We start from the raw sequence: 19,203 nt of genomic DNA, 5'->3' as shown, positions 1-19,203 counted from the left end.
TGAAGATTTTTGCTTTTTTTTCCCCCCTCACAAATAGTTGAATGACAAGCTAATTAATTTGCATATCAATATTCACAACATTCCATTAACTGTTTAGCATTAATTTAGGGCGTTAATGGTGTGGAACATCTCATTTTTCTTGTTATTCTTATAAAGAAAAATTATATTGAGAAAATGACCTGTAAGTAATCTCGTGGATTGTTTTCTAAATCTGGACATGTTGGATTTAAGGTGAAATCTGTGCACATCTGTGTCTTAAAAATTGTCTATGATTTATTGCCTTAATTTGAAAGGTTGCCTCACTGAGCTCTGAAACATTATGTCCTCCTCGGTTAGATTCCAGTCAAGACTACACAGATTCAACTGGCATAGATCTCCATGAGTTCCTGGTCAACACATTGAAGGGCAACCCCAGGTACGCTTAACACCAACACCAAGCCCCCCCCCCCCCCCCCCCCCCCCCCCCCCCCAGACATGACACAGGAACTGACTAGGTGTGTGCCAACTCGTGCATTTAGTCCCTTTGTCCCATAGAGATTTATTTTCATTATCAATTAATCTGCCAGTTGTTTTCACAATGGATTGATAATTTATTTAGTGCAAAAAGTTATGCTTACACTAGAAATTATGCAACTTCCTGGTGTGACCAGGCCTTCAGTGATCTCATGATTACTGTGTGGACATCGGTTATCTGCTTAGCACCTGAGAAGTAAGTTAAGATGTCTCAGAAACAGTCCTAACATATCTTTTTTTTTTTTTTTTTTTTTTTTTAGGGATCGAATCATGCTGCTGAAGTTGGAACAGGACATCTTGGACTTCATCAGCAATAATGAGTAAGGAATATTCAATGAGATAGGCTGGAGGAGGATTTTGTCCCAACCAAACGCCATAGCACCTGCTTTCAATGAATTTAACAAATTTAACCAGAGAAGGAGAACTCAATTAGTGAACTCAGCTGCAGTAATTTCTGTTTTTTTGTGTTTGTTTTTGTTTTTTTTAATGGGAGTGGGGGGAAAAATAAAAACTTTTTCATCAGGATTAAGATATTCTTCTCAAGTTGTCTCAAGAAAATGGAGCTCTCCAGAATACGAACACAGAAGGATTTTTACACCTTCAGAGGAGCTGTGCTCGATGTCACGCAATTAAGATGAGCAGCTGTTCATCGTCCCAGCTGTTTCAAGTGGGACTGCTGTGAAGTCTGCATGGATGTGTATTGCAGCCTTTAAAAAAAAAAATTTTTTTTAAATTGTGAACTCACTAAAAAAGTGCTGGTCAGTAAAATCTTGGTGTACTCTGTTTGGAAGTATGGAAACTTCAGTCTGGATCACTGTTGCCGATGTAGCCGTGTTGGTTGAGAATCACTGAGGGCTTAAAGTTCTCCTCCAGTGAACCCAGAAGTGCTTTGAAACGTTTTCAAAACAGACCCAAGAACAGATATATCCTTACAAGGCAGAACAACAACAGACTTGTACCAGATGAAACGGCTTTGCTGGCCCTTCTTAGCTCCTCATTTCGAACTGGGATTTTTTCTTTTTCCCTCCCCAGCTTATCAGTTTAAAAGAACTTCGACGTTTAAACTGCTGGCCATTAACCACATTTCTGCATCGCCTCCTAGAAGCCAAATGAGAAAGTTCCCACCCATGACGTCCTACCACAGGATGCTATTACATCGAGTGGCGGCCTACTTCGGCATGGACCACAATGTGGACCCCAGTGGGAAGTCAGTGGTGATCAACAAAACCACCAACACTAGAATGTGAGCCTCTCTTTGGTCTGTCTCCTCACGAACCTATTTGAGTAAAATCAGTACAGTATTATTAGGCTGGTGGATGTTGCATGAGGGCAGGCCTCTCATTATGCTACACTCTCACATTACTAGTGAATTGGTGGATAATTTCCTACAACCATACGCTGTCGACAGAGAAGTTGGTTTCCTGCCCTGCTTGTTGGCTAACATATGTTGCTGTCAGCATCCACCTGAAATTAAGCTGCCACTAAAACTCCTGTGAATTCCCCCCACCAACAGACCCGATCAGAAATTCTCAGAGCACATCAAGGATGACAGGGCGGACGATTTTCAGAAGCGCTACATTCTCAAACGAGACAACTCCAGCTTTGATCGCGAAGACAGCGCGGTAGGTGTTTTTTCCAACCAAGCTGTCACTTTCATTCCTGACATGTTGGTAAGAGTGGGACAATCTGGCGTCCCTGACATTGCTGCTAAGGAAGCATGCGTGCATGTGTGTGTGTGTGTGTGTCCTTGCCAGATTCGAATGCGTTTGAAAGCTGACAAGAGGAGCAAATCGATGGAGGAGAGGGAGGAGGAGTACCAGCGAGCCAGAGAAAGGATATTTGCACATGATGTGAGAGCTGTTTGTGTAGGCGGAGTGGGGGGTGGGGGCCATGTTGCACAAATCTTTGTGTCGTTTCTATTCATGTGCAAATTCAGTAGATTTCTTGCTACCAATTACCACTGCTGGATTTATGAATTTTTAGACAGGGCAGCTCTGATTCTGCAGCCGAATCCCTTAAGTCAGATTTTCCAACAAGACCTGCGAGCGGCGCCCAGGCGCCTGTCGAGATTTTTAATGATATTTATTGATAAATTGATTGTGTTTTTGAATGCGCACAGCCGAGAAAATGTAGCTTCGGGCAGAGCTCGCAATGCAAAGAGAAGCATGCTGGAGATAACATAAGAACAAACTGCCATGAATTGTCTGCACCTTTGTAATTTACTGTAATTTTCATTCCCACCCACAGGGAGATCACTTCATACTAGATAGAAGGTAAGTAGTAAAATTTCAGGTGTCCACTGACCATGCTTCGCCTCTCTTTATGTAATAATTTGGTTCCGAAGAGCTGAATCTAACAGAAATGAGAAATTGTTAGTTGGCCAAATTGGAACCGATTTTATTCATTAAAGTGGGACTAAAGCTCTTCAGATTGCTTCTACATTAAGTGCTCACTTTTGTAGTTTTCCTGTCAGAGCAGCAATTAGCTCAGTCATGTTTTAAAATGGTGGATATCTCATTTTGTCAGCGCCTGCTCCCTGTAACACCTCTCCCCTCCCCTCCAGTGCTCAAGATGAAGACGCATGCATGAGCACCCAGCAGAGGCGGCAAATGTTCAGGTAGGTCCACCCCCCCTCCCCCTCACCCACACACCCGTCACACATCATTCAGCTCTTTCAGAGACTGAACCCCAGGCAGAGAGAAAGCCTTTGAATCGCCGTCTGCCTTAATCGGCTCGCTCAGGAGCAGCAGTGCTGATCGTAGGATTTGTTTTCGCTGCTCAGGAAAGCTTCTGTTAAATAGGATTTTCTGTCCAGGTTTCCTCATGTAGGACGGTCTGTTCGGACCAAAGCTTGGCAATTAAATATGTCTCTAATGATGATCAAACACTTAAAAATACATAAGGGTGATGTTTGCTAGGAGAAGATGCACTCTTGCTGACATTGAAACTATGAAAAAATGACAAGAGGCCATTTTTCAGATATCGTAAAAGGCCTTGAACTACACATATACAGCAATTTTTAAAAAACAGTTTCATTCATGTGTAATTGAGTGCTTTGCTGTTTTGTGACATTAAATTAAATATCTTTTTGCTCTTTAGTTGTTGGTCTGAACAAAAGCAGTCTGAACATGCCAACTTTGAGAAAATGTGATATTTTTTTTGCATGAATCACATACTTGACCAACAAATGAATCCTTAACATCGATAACATGCCGGTGCTGATCAGTGATGTAAATGTGTCAAACTGTAAACACTCTGTCAGGTTAAGGGCCGGCCGGTCAGGAGCCAGCCGACAGAGCAGCTCCGAGACAGAAACGCTGCCACGGCACGGAGAGCCTCGTCCGTGGAGCAGCACCGACAGCTCGGACAGCTCCAACCGGCTCGCCCCGCGGCCCGCCATCACCAAGGCCAGCAGCTTCAGCGGCATTTCCCCCGGCCTCGTCCGAGGGGACAGCACGGCCAGCAGCAAGAGCACAGGGAGGCTCTCCAAAACAGGCAAGAGAGGCGACAGGGATGGGATGTCTCAGAATACTGTGAATAGTTTTTTTACATGAAAATATCTTGGTGAGGGAGCCTGAAAAACCTGCATCTGCTCTAAAAGTGTAGCCATCAATACTCTGCAGCAGTCTCTTGTTCTACAATGAGGCCGATTACATCGTGCAGGTAAATTCTGAATGCACGTGGAGGGATTTCTCTCCTGGGAAGTGAGCATGTAATTTATTTATTCAGTCATTCAGACAAGGGAGAGAAAACCTTCAGTCACAGCATGAAGAGGAAAAATGAGCTCATTAGCAAGTACACAGGGTAAATGGGCAACAGAAATAAGAATTTTGCATGTCGAGCTCTGAGCAAAAGGCAGGACGACAAGTGTTTGTCGTCCTGCCGTGGTCAATAAAGTCTACGGGCCACCCTGCAGCCAGACAGCTGTCAAAACTAATGACCATACAGCAACACGGTGATGGAATAGGCTCTTGAAAAGTGTTGAAGCAGCAGCATAAAACCCAGCAGTGAGGAGTTACTGCATAATGTATAAGTTTAAGCGGCGGGATGTGTGGCACACGTCACCAAGATGAAGTTAGAGCTGCTCCCCAGCTGCAGGTGCTTCTCCACAGTGTGAACCATTTGTAACTTGACTTTATGAGATTAGATGAAACGTGTTCCTCACCACAGGTTCGTCTTCTTTATCTCAGTGAATGCAGGGTGGAAATCCTTGGTTGGCCCCTGCTCTCCATGTTGGTCCCTGCCACTGTCTTGTGTGTGGTATTTTCTTCTATTTTTGCCAGTTTCCTGTTTGTTTCCTGAGAGTTTGCAGCAGCCGGCTTCTTGCCTGAGCAGTTTTTTAAGTTGTTTACGAGGTGGCTGGCTGCCCTCACTTTGTGTTTTGGGAGTATAAGTTGAGGAGACATCTTGTCTGTGCTGCTGTGTTCTCCTGCCTTCGTCCTTCTCCTAAACCCTCAGATAACCTTAAACTGCACCTAACCTTAAAAGAGCTGCACGCCATCAACTCTTGAAAAACGAGACCTTAAAAGCAAAATGAAGTGAGAACTCTGTTGTTTCAACCTGTATGATATTATGATAACCTGTCTCTTTTTTTTGGTCATGAGCCTCACTTGTCATTCATTTCCCTTTATTCTGACATACTTAAGTGAAAGGCTTTGCTCAGTTTTTCTGCTATTGTAAGCTTCAAATCCTTCAAGAAGGAAATGTTGTACTTTCACATCCACTATATTGATCTGACCGCTTAAGTTGTTGCTTTTCTAATCAATATTTAGCATACAAACCATATGATCAGTCCATAAAATAGGAGCCATTGTTCTACATTAAGGTACACAACACGAGGGTCATTTGCATAATATGTGAGTGCTATCACATTTGATACAGTACATTTTTCTGATAATATGTATTTTTACATTTTATTTCAGTGTCTTTTAAGTATTTTCTGTGTAACTGGTGGATGAGTTTCAGTGACATAACATTGATACCCAGTGCAGCATTGTGGTTTGATCGCAACAACATCATTAAGCTCAGCCATCTAAAACCCTAAACACCAGTTTGCCGTGCCAGTCCCTCCTCCCAAAAACCAAGGGCTTCTTTGTGCACTCAACCATTTTTGCACAACGTTCAGTAATTATACAGGGAGACATCCATCACAGACGGTGCACAGATACCAATTTCTCCATCAACAGTTGCCTCAAGAAACCAGAGCGCAATTCAGCCAAAAGAGAGGATGCATTATTAGCAGGAGGCCCGACCGCTTCATTTCACCATCAGCTCTTTCCACCCTCGTGAATAACTAACAAGCTGAGAGCAACAACTTAACGGCTTCCTCTCTAATACAGTCTAAAGTCATTCTGGGAAATGTAGGAAGGAGATGATGAATCTCTTTGTTCCGCCTTCTGATCAGGTTCAGAATCGTGCAGCAGCGTCGGCTCCTCGTCCAGCTCGCTATCCCGTCCCCAGATGCCTCTCCCAGTTTCAGCCTCGTCCTGGTCCAACATACCCAGCAACCCCCTAATCCACACGGCTGCTGACACCACCAGAGGTTCCGGACCCCCTGAGATGATCAAGAGCGTCCCTTCACAGCCACCATCTGTCACAGATGCAACAAACTATTTTGTGTTGCCGCTGGAAGCTTCAGGGATACCACCAGGCAGCGTTCTGTTCAACCCACACACAGGTGAGTGATTCGATACCTCCATGTGAAGATGAGAAAGACTGGGGACCCAATCTACCACATTAAATCTAAGTAAATGTTTCCCAGAATACCTTTTCCTGTCATGTAATTTTTTGTTTTGCTGATGAAAATTCATGACTAGTGGACAGACCTACAGGTTGACATGGCGCTGCGCTCGGTTTGTCTGTCAAATTAGTAGTCAGACCAAAGCACACTGATCAAAATGCATTGAACAGATGGGAGAAATCTGTAAATATTCATCATGGGCTAGTTGTACACTTTTGGGCTGCAAACTGAACTTCAAATGCTGCCAGGGTTGTTAATTCCTGTTGACTCTCTTCTCGTGCGCTGTGTTCGGGTGTGTCTGTCCCTGTCACAAGGAGCATAATTCAAGTGTTTCCTTTTGTAAGATGCTGAATTATTACCATGTGTGCAGCACACATCACCGCGGTTTCTGCTCTCTTATGAATTTAATTTGACAGGCAAGCCTTTCATCCACCCCGATGGCAGTGCTGTAGTTTACAACCCAGCCACTGTCGCCCCTGCTGCTGCCAGGAACCCACAGCAGGGGAAAACCCCACAGCAGCCAATCCCTGCGCCTACACAGCCAACCAGTCACCTCCTCTCACAGGTCAGTGGGCGGGCTTACATTTTTCAGCAGGAGTCCTGACTTTCCCCTCATTCACATTGAATTCATGTGAAACTACAGTGTTTGTTTTCTAACGTTCTCTAACCTCACCGACTTAGTCTTAAAATAAAAGCTGATAGTGGGATGGTAGGAGCTTAATTGACTGTTCATTGAACTCCTCCTTCGAACAGGACAGGATAGCAGGCTTGCAAAGCTTAGGATTTCCCCACATGCTGAAGCAAGGGAAATGCTGTATTGTATGCAAAGACTTTTTTTTAAACTTTCTTTTAGTATTTTCAAAACCGGAAACAGAAAATCAAAAGCATAAACAATGGAGTTTAACTGCTGGAATTATTAGCATTACCTGCTAATAGTAGCTTTACTTCTAAACCCAAGGAGCATTTCGGACTACATTAAATTGTGGGATAAGAGGTTACAATAAATAAAAGCTCAGTGCAGTGAAGCATCACGCTGCTTTATCAGATGATACTGGATGTGGGGAATCTCAGGCCAATAGTATCCTGAGCGAGCACTGTGTTTGCTAAACACACCTGTCAGTCCTCATCCAAAATGTCTGTTCTCTTGTAATATTAAAAGTGAAAACCTACTGTTTGAAAATCCCAAAATAACCTTTGTGTTGGTTGTCCAAGTGCAACCAAAAGGGTTCTGTTAGAATGAACAGTCTAATGGCTCTACAGTGCAATACAATAGCAATGAAGTTTCATTGTTTCAGTGTCTTCGTCTTCATGGCTCATTGACTTGGGAAGATGCTAATGTTAGCTTTATTAGCTTGTCAATAGGGCTCAGCAAACGGTCAACTGAGGCACTCACCATTTTACTAGCATTCTTTTTTCCAGTCTCATCCCCTGTCCCTCTGTCCATTTCTTCTTCCCTTCCCTCCTCAGCCGATCTGTCCTCCTCTCCAGCTGTCCTCTGAGCCTGTCCACAACCCAATGGTCTTGTGTCCTCTTCCTCCTCCTCTTCCTCCTTCTCAGTTCCTGCCCGTCTGTCCTAACCAACAATACACTGTGGTACAGAACTTCTTTCTTCCATTTTTATTATTCTTCCCCCGCTCCATCTCCTTTCAGACCTGGCTCATTAAGAGTTTATTTATAGAATTTCTCTGAGCAGTTAAATTAATAAATTAAGCTCTGACACAGATGTCCGCAAAGTTCAGACATTTTACTCAGCTTGTGTGGGGCAAATGAAATGCTCCGAGCTCTATTCTGACCCAGGTCTTCATACTGTATGCATGTGACTTTAACTGGGCTTTTTAATGAATTATTCTTAGTAATATGTTTAAAATGTAGCTGCATTATTTGCTACATGCATCACATCCTCCATTGTTACTGGAATTTGTTAATTTGGCAAGAGGAGTCTAGTGTCCACCTTCATTGTAGCTCCTGTACATAATTGGAGATTTGTGTTAAAAAGGTTCTTGTTGATGTTTTCCAAAATCAAGAATAGCATTATCTCGCCTTTACAAACTTCAAATGACATTATTATTCTCCCATTAACTTTTCAGTTCTGGGGCTTTTTTTGGTGGAAAGGTGTATCTAAATCCAGCAGGAGCCATTCCCCACATATGTAGATCATGCATTCACTTAACCTCATTTTTGACCTGGTTTTAGTGAAAGACATGCCTCTGTGACTAATTATGCCTGTGGAAAGTTCCATTAATATTTAATTCATCACCAGATGTTAGCGCTGAATAATCCATGACTAAAAACACTACTTTTCCAACAACATGTCAGGAATGACCTGCACTAGTGTGCGGCGACGATGGCAATAAATAGTTTGCTTTACACTCTGCTCGTCCCTGCAGACCCGAGTCAGATTTAAACTCTCTGTATTCGTTTGAACTTTTGAGGAAAAGTCAATTCAGCAAATGTCTTTGGTTTAGCACTTAGCTTAGAAATCAACTCAGTGTCCCCAGGGACTGTGTCGATCCATATTCTGAGCCATTCAGCGATCTAAAAGGTTCTGATTATGAATGTATTTGCGGTGGATCTGTATGGTTACCTGGCGGTGTCTGTTGTTGAATTTCATTTACATTTGTCAAAAATGAAATACCCAATTGTCTCTCCAGCCTGACGCCCTCAACGCCCAGTTCAGTCACATGACTCTGGGGCAGCAGCAGCAGCAGCCCAGTGACAGTGGGGCTTCAGCCCCGGACACCCGCCACTATCCCACCGTATACCACCACCACCCCTCCTCCATGGTACTGCAGGGAGCTCCTCCTCAGCAGCAGCAGCAGCAGGTTGCCAGCTACATGGTGGCAGGACCATCAGGAGGACATGCAGGGGTGCTACAGGGTCAGCCTGTCACGCTCCAGAACCCGGGCCCAAATCATGCATATCCCAGCTCCACCCCGGGTCCCGCCGCTTTTCCGGGTTCCACGTTGAACCAGCAGCTACTCCAGCAACATACCTACATCCAGCAGCCTGTCCAGCAGGTGGGGAGATCTAAAATCAGGCCGGGTGTCCATAACTGTCTCATAATGTGGTGATGTGTCTGTAGGTCTGTCATGAGTCACTCCTGCAGTGCAATCCAAATTTATGACTAATCCTCCATTCCTCCAGTTGCTAGGAAGTCCATTCAAATGGGAGTGCTGATGTGTCACGCAGTCCTTGAATTCATGTTCATGCGTCTCTTACAGATGTCCACATGTTACTGCTCTTCAGCCCACCACCCCCACTGCTCCAGCCAGCAGCAACAGCAGCAGCTCTACCGGCCCCCTGTCAACCCACTGCCCTATAACTGCCCTCAGAGCCAAAACCTGCCCCAGCATCAAGGTGCGAGCACGGCTATTTTACACATGATCAAAGTTTAGTTTTCACAGGAGCAAATCTGGCAAATTATCTTTTATTTTTGCCACATGAATAATGTATGTCACACTGGCTTTGTAGGAAATGTTAAAAACTGATGGTAAATGCCCTGGTGATGTTTCATGCACACACACACACAGTTCAAAGTTGTGTCGTGTTGTATGACAAACGTAAGTTACCCTTCCCTTCCTCCAAATTTCTGTGATGAACCAAAGCTACACCTAATTCAAACATGGCTTTGAAATAGTTGCACGCTGGCTCTAAAGACAAATCAAAGGAAGTTTTTAATGAATGAGGTCTGCAGCCTCTAATGTGAAGCGACTGATTTTTCCCTTGAATTTCCAGACCTCATGTTGTCAAGAGCAAAGCTCAGCCTTGCTGCTATATCAGGAGTCTATCAGTAGATTTTGTTAACTTCCCACTTTGGTTGTATTTTTTTTTGTTGTTGTTCTTGTATGTTTCTTCACAAGGGAGCTCCGCCAGCTGCAGTCCGACGGCTCGACTGAAGGACAAATATTTCTGCCTTTTCTTTCCTCTCCTTTTCTTTGTTTTCACAAGTTCAGATGTCTCCCCGGGAGTCATCCACTTGATTATTCTGTTTCTGTTTGGTTTTTTTCCTCTTCACCACAGGAGATGAGATTGTGAGATTGTTAGCTCCTGTTCGGTCTTTCCCACACACACACACACACACACGCACACACACACACACACACACACACACACACACACTCACTCTTGCTTAACTGAATGTAATGTAGGGACAATTTGGACTTCTACAGCCACACACACACACACGCACACACGAACGAGTGACTGCGGCACTATTCTGTCATCTGCAGCCTGCAAATGTGGCTTCCCTGCTGGGGACCCGGGGACTAGACAGCAGACAAATGAAGCTGACCTACAAAGGCAAAGGACAGCAATTATTTCTTAGGGAAACAGAAAATAAGGACTTGCTTCCGTCCTGTTTTTGAATTAATAAAAAGAAAGAAAAAAATATATATATATAGTAAGTTATCAGTGGAAAGTCTCAGAAAAACCTGCCAATGTTTGCTCTCACTTGCATCAGACAGTCACCATCACCTCCGGGCTTTGGCTTCAGTCATGGTCATTCTGGGAAAGCCGTTTGAATTACGTGTGAAAGGATTGAAGGATTTGTCTTCTTTCCTCTTTACGGTTGGGTAGATGCTTCAGTTGTATTACAGACTTAACGTTGCTAAAAAGAAAATGCAACAAACCGTGCGTTCAGTGGAAGGTACGTGAAAGAGAAGCAACCTTTTCTTTTGAAATATGAAGAAAACCGCAGCAAATGTAGAGATGAAATGATGAGCTCATCTTCTTTAACGTGAGGGTTTGCCTCTTTTTTTTAGTCATATGTGATACTCAACTAAATAACCTTTGTGTTTTATGCTGTTTGTCATATAAAATCATTATTTAGAAGACATTAAAATGAAACGGATGCATACAACCAGGCTAAAACACTGGACACTGGAGCTAAACCCTGCAATGTCTGCTGTGCACCCAGCAGTCAGCTGTTGACACCCGAGAGGCGGGATGCGGGGCCGGGACGCTGTTTGAGAGGCCTCTATGAATCTCACAGTGAACCGGTCTCTTTTTCAGCCCCTCACTCCTCACCTGTGGGACGTACAGTGACCTCACCACAGCAACAAGCACTGCAGGATGGAGTGTGCATGCGAGGCAAAAAGCTCGGCGAACGCAGGATGGTCAACCACAAAGCTAAAGGGACAGTCTGAAGGAATTTCCGAAGTGAAGTAGTCACAGTTGTTTCCAACCAGCTGCCTGCTGGAATGGAATAAAATCAGGTGTGTTTGATATTACAGTCATTTCATGCTTGGTTTGTAAGTGAAGGTGGGGGAGACAAGGGTGGATAAAAATAGTCCTCTCCCTCTCTGTTCCTTGCGGAGCACTTTCATTGTCTAGTTGTACTTTTCTCCCAGGGCGGCAGACTGTAAAGACACCTTCACAAAAGGACGTCCTCTCCTTTTGTCACTCGGATTACCGCGTGTGGGTGTCACGAGGGACGGAATTTTCAAATGTCTCTTTTTGTCACCTTGACATTTAAGTGACTTGATTCTCTACACCCCCACGTCCCACCCCTTCCCCTCCAGCGAGGAGTAAAGTGCCGCCATTTTAGGCCATTCGGAAAATGGCTGGATCCTTGTGACTTTGTATCGTCTTTTGAGTGTCACTTTCTTCGGCTGCTCCAAATTGCTTTTTAACAAGAACTGTAGAAATGTGATCCCATTTTCTGTTTATCCCCCCGAACTTAATCACACGCTGAAGTGGGAGTTTGCTTTTTGTGCTTGTAGGGAGGTGGCTCGGCCACTCAGGTTGGAGGTTCAGGCCACCACAGGCAAAATCAAATTTATTGACTTTCTCATTTATTCCAAGTGCCTCAGACCTTCTTAGCTGTAACAGCTCAACTCCTCGAGCCTTCCGCAGTCCTTCACTCTGCCACTCATTCTGTTGCTATTCTTAGGACAAGCACATTTCCCTTTAAAATGTATAAAATTGTGAACAATTTTCCTCGTACAATCCTGATAACCGGGCTTTTGTTAGTGCTGTCTTTTGGCCACGCTGCATTGGAATCATGAATATTAATGTCAAGTGTTTTCGTGTCTCATTATTATCACCATGTTCCTATCAGGAGTCTCTTTTCATTCGGTCACAGTGTTGTGCCTTTCTCATTTTGCCTCAGTACACCAAGCCGTGATGCCAAACCCGGCGTCCAGCTACCAGACCATAGTGGGCGTGCAGCCAGCACCCAACCTCGCTCTCACTGGCAACCAGCAAAGCAATATGGGCAACCAGATGCAAGGCATGATGGTCCAGTACCCTCCAATGCAGTCTTATCAGGTATTGTGATGATGAGACGGTGTCAGATGGATTAATAATAGCGGAATAAAAATGAAAAGAGCATGCAGTTCATTTTGTTGTGAATGAAATCTGCTGCCGAGGCCTTTGTTGTTCTCAAAGGCGGCGGTTAGCAGCTTTTTGTCAAGGCACAAGAAGAGTCAAGGGCTTGATATTCACAGGGAGCGTCTTAGATTTTAAAACATTTCATAGAGGAATGCACAACTGGATTGCTCACTCAAAACACGTCTTTGGCAGTCAGAAAACACTTTCTGTGATGCTAAGAGCATCATTTTTTGTTATTGATCTAAGAAAACAAATACCTGAATTTTCTTGTGTTTGACCGACTGAACAGTTGGTGTATGTGCTGGAATCTGGCAGCAAAGCCAGTTTTCTCTGTTTTTCTGGATTTATTTACTTGATGTCCCTTTTCTTTTCTTCTTTTTCTTTAGCAGGTTTCAGTTCCGCAGCAGACGTACCAGCAGCCAGTGTTTGTGTCCTGTCAGCCGGGACAGGGGGCAGTGGCTGTTGCTGGCATGCAGCCCTGCTACAGCCTGCTCCCGCCTAACCAGCACACCACCATGAGGTCAGTTTTTCAAATGAAAATCCCAAATAACTGTAAGTTGACGCAGCCTTATTGCATTGTTCGATCGTGCAATGCAAGACAGTCGTTTACATGCGCATCAATACTTTGATATATGGGAGTAATTAGTTAATATTGCACGTTTATGTTTGGCATTAACATGATATCTTTAATAACCCGTCTCACATCGATCCATAAATATCCTCAGATTTATGTTCTTCCTTTCCTAATGACAATTTCTAATGGCTGAAGCTGATTTAATCAGCTTTAGATGAAATTATTAGCTTGCCTGTAGATGTACTCTGTCCCAGAAACCGATTTGCAGGTAGTTGATGCAGCTTCTCACTCCTGAAAGTGCCTCTTATTTATAGACCTAACATGCCTGATGAGTGAATCCCTAAAGCAGCTTCGAGCCAAGGTCATCTTTGTTCACCGTAGGGGGGGAAAAATGAGGTTATTACCACGATGCTTTTGGCGAACCGGGTGTTCATGTATCTGATGAATGTCGACTCTGACGCCCTCTTGGAGAGCTTTAGTCTTTTTCCTCCATTACTCTGCTGCTGTGGAGGAGTTCTCTCTCTCTCATTATAAGCTGATTGATAGAACTAGTTCACAGAAAGCAAAACATGTAATTAGTTTCTACCTCCATGGACCCAATCAATCTGGATACTGGTGAGTGTAGCTCTATTGGGACCGTCGTGCGCGCCTGTATACATTAACAAACACCAGACGTGAACGCAGGCATGTACGCAGTCATCACCTGCAGAAGAACAATGCAGAGACGCGCTCGCATGCGAGGAGAGGTCGCACTCTCATTGTCCCAGCTGTAAAATGAGGCTGCGTTAGTAGGGCAGTCAGTGTGGAAATGATTTATGCGGCTGTGTTGGAGCGGCTCAGCCTTCTCCCACGAGGCCCGACTGTCCACCTGCAGCCTGCTTTTTCACCAGCTGTATGCGAGTCCCTGCAGGCGCGCTGCTTACAGAGCAGAGCGCTGCTACTGCAGATGGACTTTAAGTTAGATTTCAGATTTAATACCCCAACTGCAACGTTAAGATCTCAGAGCTCCTGGAGATATCCGTCTGTGCAGGTTTAGGAGTGATTTTTAAGAACTGCTTAGGTGTGAGCATCGACTTTTTCTTCACACTCTGGAGAGACAGACGCATTTCCAGTGGCATACATTTAAACCTTATTCAGGGCATGTGCAGAGCTTGCAAAGGTTTTTGTTTTTTAACTGGTTAATCCATCCATCCGTTTTCTGCTGCTTATCCTGGTTTGAGTAGAGTGGTTTGGTTTGTTTAAAGATCAATGATATTATGAGGATAATATATTCATTGTTGGTAGGGCTGCAGCTTACTGTTGTTTTAGTTCTCAACTAATTTCACGTTTATATTTTTGATCATTTAAACCCAGTGAGACCCTGCTATAAAACACTTTTGCTCCATGTGTTCTTTCACAGTTCTACAGTGAGTTTTCTGCCTGCCCAGATGATGGAGCAGCTCCAGTTTCCTCAGACCTCGTCCCCCTGCGTCTCCCAGCAGCACCCAGGCCAGCAGTATGCAGGTACGCTCACCCCTCTGAAACCACAGCCCGGTCCGAGGTCTCGATCCAGGCGCACGCTGATCTGCAGTAGGATCACGCAGTAAAGTGACAATATTCACTTTTCAGCCTCTGACATTAGCCACCCTGGAGATTCCCCATCAGTGCCAGTGCCCCGACATTCTTTATTTTTCCTCATCTCTCACCATCAATAACTACAGAATGTATTCCTTCATAGCTATGACTCGGACTTTTTAATGAAATAATCTTCCCCGGGTTTACTCTGCCATTGTATGTGCGTCAGACACATGATTAGATTTACGCTGCGGATTTCCAAAATGAAAAACAGTGAGGCGTGGTGATGACGGCTCCCCGGAGTTCGGATAAGTGAAAGTGATTTGCACATCCACCTCTTCCTCCGGAGCTGCGCGGAGATTAAACAGCTAGTGGGTCGACCGCTGCAAATGTTCTGTTGACAACAGCTCAGTCAAAACGCTGTTTGGTACAGTGAGAAGCTATTAAAGTAAGAAATCATTGAGGCAGCTCCAGTGTGAGTTATGCTCCGGTGGTTGTATCGGGATAAGTTATCACATAGTCAAATCTAATATTATAAGTAAAGATTTTCCTTATGTCTGAACTGTCTCTACTCCTAAATGATGATCCTCTGCTTGATTTATCATGATTGCAATGAAGAGTACATCTTATGACAGCAGCATAAACTGCTTACTGTTCACAAGATATGTTATATATATGTGTAGATACATTACATGTATGTTCAAGTGTGTGTTTTTACATATAGATGTACTGTGGGCACTAAAGTGCAGCTACAGCCAGTTTATCCTCTGTCTGTGTTATGCGTTAATAGCGTCAAAAATATATGATATATATGATAAATGGGAAGATGACAGACATTATAGCCGGCTGATGATAGAGTTTTTGTCAGCGTATATTAGTAATAGATGAATACAGAAGGTAGACTGGGAGACAGATAGATGAAACTGTGAATAATTTACCATTAAATTTCAAAAAAATAAAAAATCTTTTCATGTGGTGCCTGTTTTGGGCTGGCCTTTCGAGGGCTCGCAGAATCTCCGTCCAGAGGCCCAGGTGGAGCAGTCTCCTTTCTAATGACCTTTATTATTCATGTCTGATTATTATGGGGGAGCAATGGAGGGAGCCATCATTTCCAGTCCGTCAGTAATGAGGTCAGATGAAGGTCTCACGACGGCCTTACCTACAGCGTCACCAGTAAACATTTTTAATTGGCTAGGTCCGAGCCAGAAATAATCTGCAGATTAAGTCCGAATATCCGTTGTCCTTGCTGTTGCTGCTGGGAAATAATTCATAAATCAACAGTGGTGTTGGCTGTGCAAAGTTTGCAATATGATTTCCACCTAATGTGAGCTTTATGTAAACAGAAATTAATAAGAGGGAAATATGTTGTGTTTTTTGATTCATTTGCTTGTCAACTTTTGACTTTTGAAGTCACATCAGTCACGTTCATGTGTCACCAACTAATAAGATAATTGGATCTCTCGGATCATCGCGGAGGATTTAGCAGGAAAAAGGGAATTGAGTCTGTTATTGCCACTGCGGCTGTGCCCTTATAATCAAGGCTCTTAAAACCTAATTGCTCAGCAGCTAACGGTGTTTCACTGATGAGGTGTGTAGCTGAACAAAAGTGCTGAAAAGGAGCTTTTGAGTGAAAACACATTTAGTCTGTCGGTTCACTCTGGTGCATAAATGATGAATTCATGTGATGAATTCAATAAACATAAGAAGCATGAAGTGTTTGACCACGTCTGCCTGACCTGATTCACCTCCTCTCAGCACTGTATTTCAATTCCAGCATGTGTGTGTGGGTTTTTTTTTTTTGTTTTTTTGTTTTTTAATTGTGTGTGTGTGCAGGGTTGTTGCCCCCAGGCCCCAGCAGCAGCAGCATGGTGATGCTGCAGATGACAGCGCCCCCCTGCCAGCAGCCCCGGGCCCCCTCCCCCTGCCAGCGGAAACAGCCCAACCACAAACACCCGGGCGCCGAGCACCAGCGCAGCCACAGGCCTGCTGAGCTCCCCCCTCTTCCAGACAGCACCCAGGTACAAACGCAGCCCGTGTGCATCGATTTCGCTGGAGACAGTCGCTCAAAACAAAACTGCATTTCAATGAAACGAGCGATTGATAAAAGATTGCATCTGTGACCTTCTGAAAACCTGAGGTTGTTTTGTGCTTGTGACAAGATTTAATTACCTCTAGAGATTTTGACTGGAATCTTTTTTTTTTTCCAGATGATTTTGAATTAATTCGGACAGTTGTTTGGGCAATGTTTGCCAACTAAGACAATACAGTATATGTCAAGAAAGTTAAGACAGTCCTAAGAAAGCAATTTGAAAGCCAATTTAGTTTGGTTGTCTGAGTCTGACAGTGACGTGAGCATCGCCCCCCTTGGGCCAAACCCGGCCTCCCGGCACTCCAGGCAGGTTAAATGTCGAAGTAAATAGGCTCTGCAAATGAAGCCAACGCTGGCATAGCTTGAAAATGAGAAGAAAATAGTCCTTAGCATTAGAGTGTAATGGTACATTAGAGGGGGACTAATGTGAGTGAAATGGTACATTAAAGCAACGACTTGAACAACAGAATGACTTTTTCGAAAGAGAGAAATAGCCGTGGTTGCTTTTTTTGGTTTTTTTTGGTTTTTTTTATTGAATGAAAGTGTTTGTGTTCCTCCCCGTAATCTCTCGCCACGCCGCCGGTGTGTTGTGTGTAGAGCAGCTTGCCCTCGTCTCCGGCACTCACTCCCTTGCCAGGCCAGCCGCCCAGCGTCAAGGGCCTCCCGTCGGGCATCTCGTCCATCCCTGTCATGGCCCACCACCCGCAGCTCCCTACAGCCTTCTGCCACAGTGGACAAGGTCAGAGACGCACCCACAGACCAACGTAGCAGGCTAATCAAACGTTATGGAGCCTTATGGTGCATGTGAAGCACAGAAGAGATTTTTTTTGAACATGTGTATTCATGTTTTTGCGTTGCAGAGTTGATCAGCTGGAGATTGAACGAGGTCATTTCTGATTGGCTGTTTCGATTGCTAATGTTATCTGTTTCTAGGGAACACTGGCAGAACATAGACAGGCACTCTGCAGCAACACCTCAGTGGTTTATACAGTTTTGGTTACGTATTTAGTTTTCTGAACCTTAAGAAAGCCTCTGGACCCTTTAAGTGTCAACTTTATCTTTTATGGGTGCACAAGCTGCATCATATCTTCCAGTCAGGCAAAGAATAAACACAAAATCTCAGTAGATGTTTGGATTTTCTGCTTCTACTGGTGGGGAAAATGCAGTTTTTGATAACTTTGTGTTTTGGCTGTGATGTCTAGGTGAAGCTCACTACTCTCTACTGGGCCAACCTCTGCAGTACAAACCCTCCATCAGACCTCCGCTGATCCACGCTGCCCACATGGTGGCCAAACACCAGGTCAGACACTCAAACATGCCGCTTGCTACACCCGATTTGGCATACTTGCATTTGGTCTTCTCTCTCAGAGAATATTCAGGATTTGTGATTGACATTATGTTTTAGGTCAGCAAACGCTGCTCCTTGCTTTCCACAAATGACATACCGGCTGTCCTCTGTCTCCTCAGGGTCCACTGGGGGTTTGGCGTAGCGGTCATGGGAGAAAGGCCAGCAGAAAACCTCTGTCTTCAGATCTCAGTGTAGGTGAAGCAGGTAATAGGAAGTCCATAGGGAGGCTTGAGTTTAGTGAACCTCGAGTTAGCAACATTAATTTGACCTTCTCTCTTTCAAGGAGAGACACCAAAAGTGAATCTGGAACATTGCTGAGCGATTTTTGCACAGGAATCGAGCTTTTAGGTGTCGGTCAGAAGAGGAAGCTCGTGTTGAGATTCATCACTTGATAAATTCAGCTGCTGTGTAGCCTATTTAGCAGATTAACTGAAATATCATCAGGTTTTTATTGTGTCAAAATAAGCTTGCTTCGCTCCGTAACTGTGAAGAAAGCGTGTGTTTAGTGAATGTAAGCACTATAAATTACAGACAGGGCAGAATTCACACCTGGCAGTGGAACCTGCAGCCTCGGCGGTATTGTGCCGACAAAAATGTGCTGATTATTTCAAATACGGCACCTTTTTTTCACGCTCGCCCGGATTTTTTATTTATTTATTTATTTTGCATTATTCAGGTGCTCTTGTCACTCTTGTCAACAACCTCCTGAGCACAATCAGCTTGCGGGGGGTTCTTGTGCATTAATGGAGGGTTCAGCATTACGCTGCGGCCTGTAAAATGTCACACTTTCTGCAAATAAGAAAAGCTGACTTGCTTTTAGACGGACACCTGTGCCTTTTTTTGATAATGTAACCTATCAAGAAACAGTAACAACACAAAATTTGAGTAATATTTTTGACACAATTTTGCTCGAGCTCGCCGTGACACATTCGACCGTCCACCTAAAGCTTGAAAGCTGATAGCAGCAGTTTTTGAAGCCTCCCGATGGTGCAGGTCTGATTTTTCACTTCACCCATGACAGTTGTTTTATTTACTGGCTCTGCTGCTCACAGTGC

General features: G+C 44.2%; 1 protein-coding gene across 7 annotated transcripts in view; it reads left to right on the top strand.

The window, feature by feature from the left end:
* LOC124055295 (R3H domain-containing protein 1) overlaps nt 1–19,203 on the top strand; it is a 45,797-nt gene that overhangs the window by 21,693 nt on the left and 4,901 nt on the right. For 3 of the 7 annotated variants that reach the window (XM_046381959.1, XM_046381960.1, XM_046381963.1), the window contains 20 exons: nt 337–415; nt 774–833; nt 1,616–1,756; nt 2,027–2,135; nt 2,268–2,363; nt 2,761–2,786; nt 3,077–3,130; nt 3,776–4,008; nt 5,918–6,190; nt 6,670–6,818; nt 7,721–7,846; nt 8,905–9,270; nt 9,475–9,610; nt 12,363–12,520; nt 12,970–13,103; nt 14,557–14,660; nt 16,545–16,729; nt 17,398–17,539; nt 18,003–18,100; nt 18,268–18,352. In XM_046381959.1, the coding sequence (XP_046237915.1) occupies nt 337–415; nt 774–833; nt 1,616–1,756; nt 2,027–2,135; nt 2,268–2,363; nt 2,761–2,786; nt 3,077–3,130; nt 3,776–4,008; nt 5,918–6,190; nt 6,670–6,818; nt 7,721–7,846; nt 8,905–9,270; nt 9,475–9,610; nt 12,363–12,520; nt 12,970–13,103; nt 14,557–14,660; nt 16,545–16,729; nt 17,398–17,539; nt 18,003–18,100; nt 18,268–18,352 (2,754 nt within the window). Of the gene's footprint in view, nt 1–336; nt 416–773; nt 834–1,615; nt 1,757–2,026; nt 2,136–2,267; nt 2,364–2,760; nt 2,787–3,076; nt 3,131–3,775; nt 4,009–5,917; nt 6,191–6,669; nt 6,819–7,720; nt 7,847–8,904; nt 9,271–9,474; nt 9,611–12,362; nt 12,521–12,969; nt 13,104–14,556; nt 14,661–16,544; nt 16,730–17,397; nt 17,540–18,002; nt 18,101–18,267; nt 18,353–19,203 lie in introns of those variants that run through there. The other 4 variants (XM_046381961.1, XM_046381964.1, XM_046381965.1 and 1 more) reach the window with 4 other exon arrangements.

The sequence above is a fragment of the Scatophagus argus genome, chromosome 24 (assembly GCF_020382885.2).
Source record: "Scatophagus argus isolate fScaArg1 chromosome 24, fScaArg1.pri, whole genome shotgun sequence".
Classification (NCBI taxonomy): Eukaryota; Metazoa; Chordata; class Actinopteri; family Scatophagidae; genus Scatophagus; species Scatophagus argus.
Note: the sequence above shows the minus strand (reverse complement) of the source record. Positions and strands in the feature narration are given on the sequence as shown.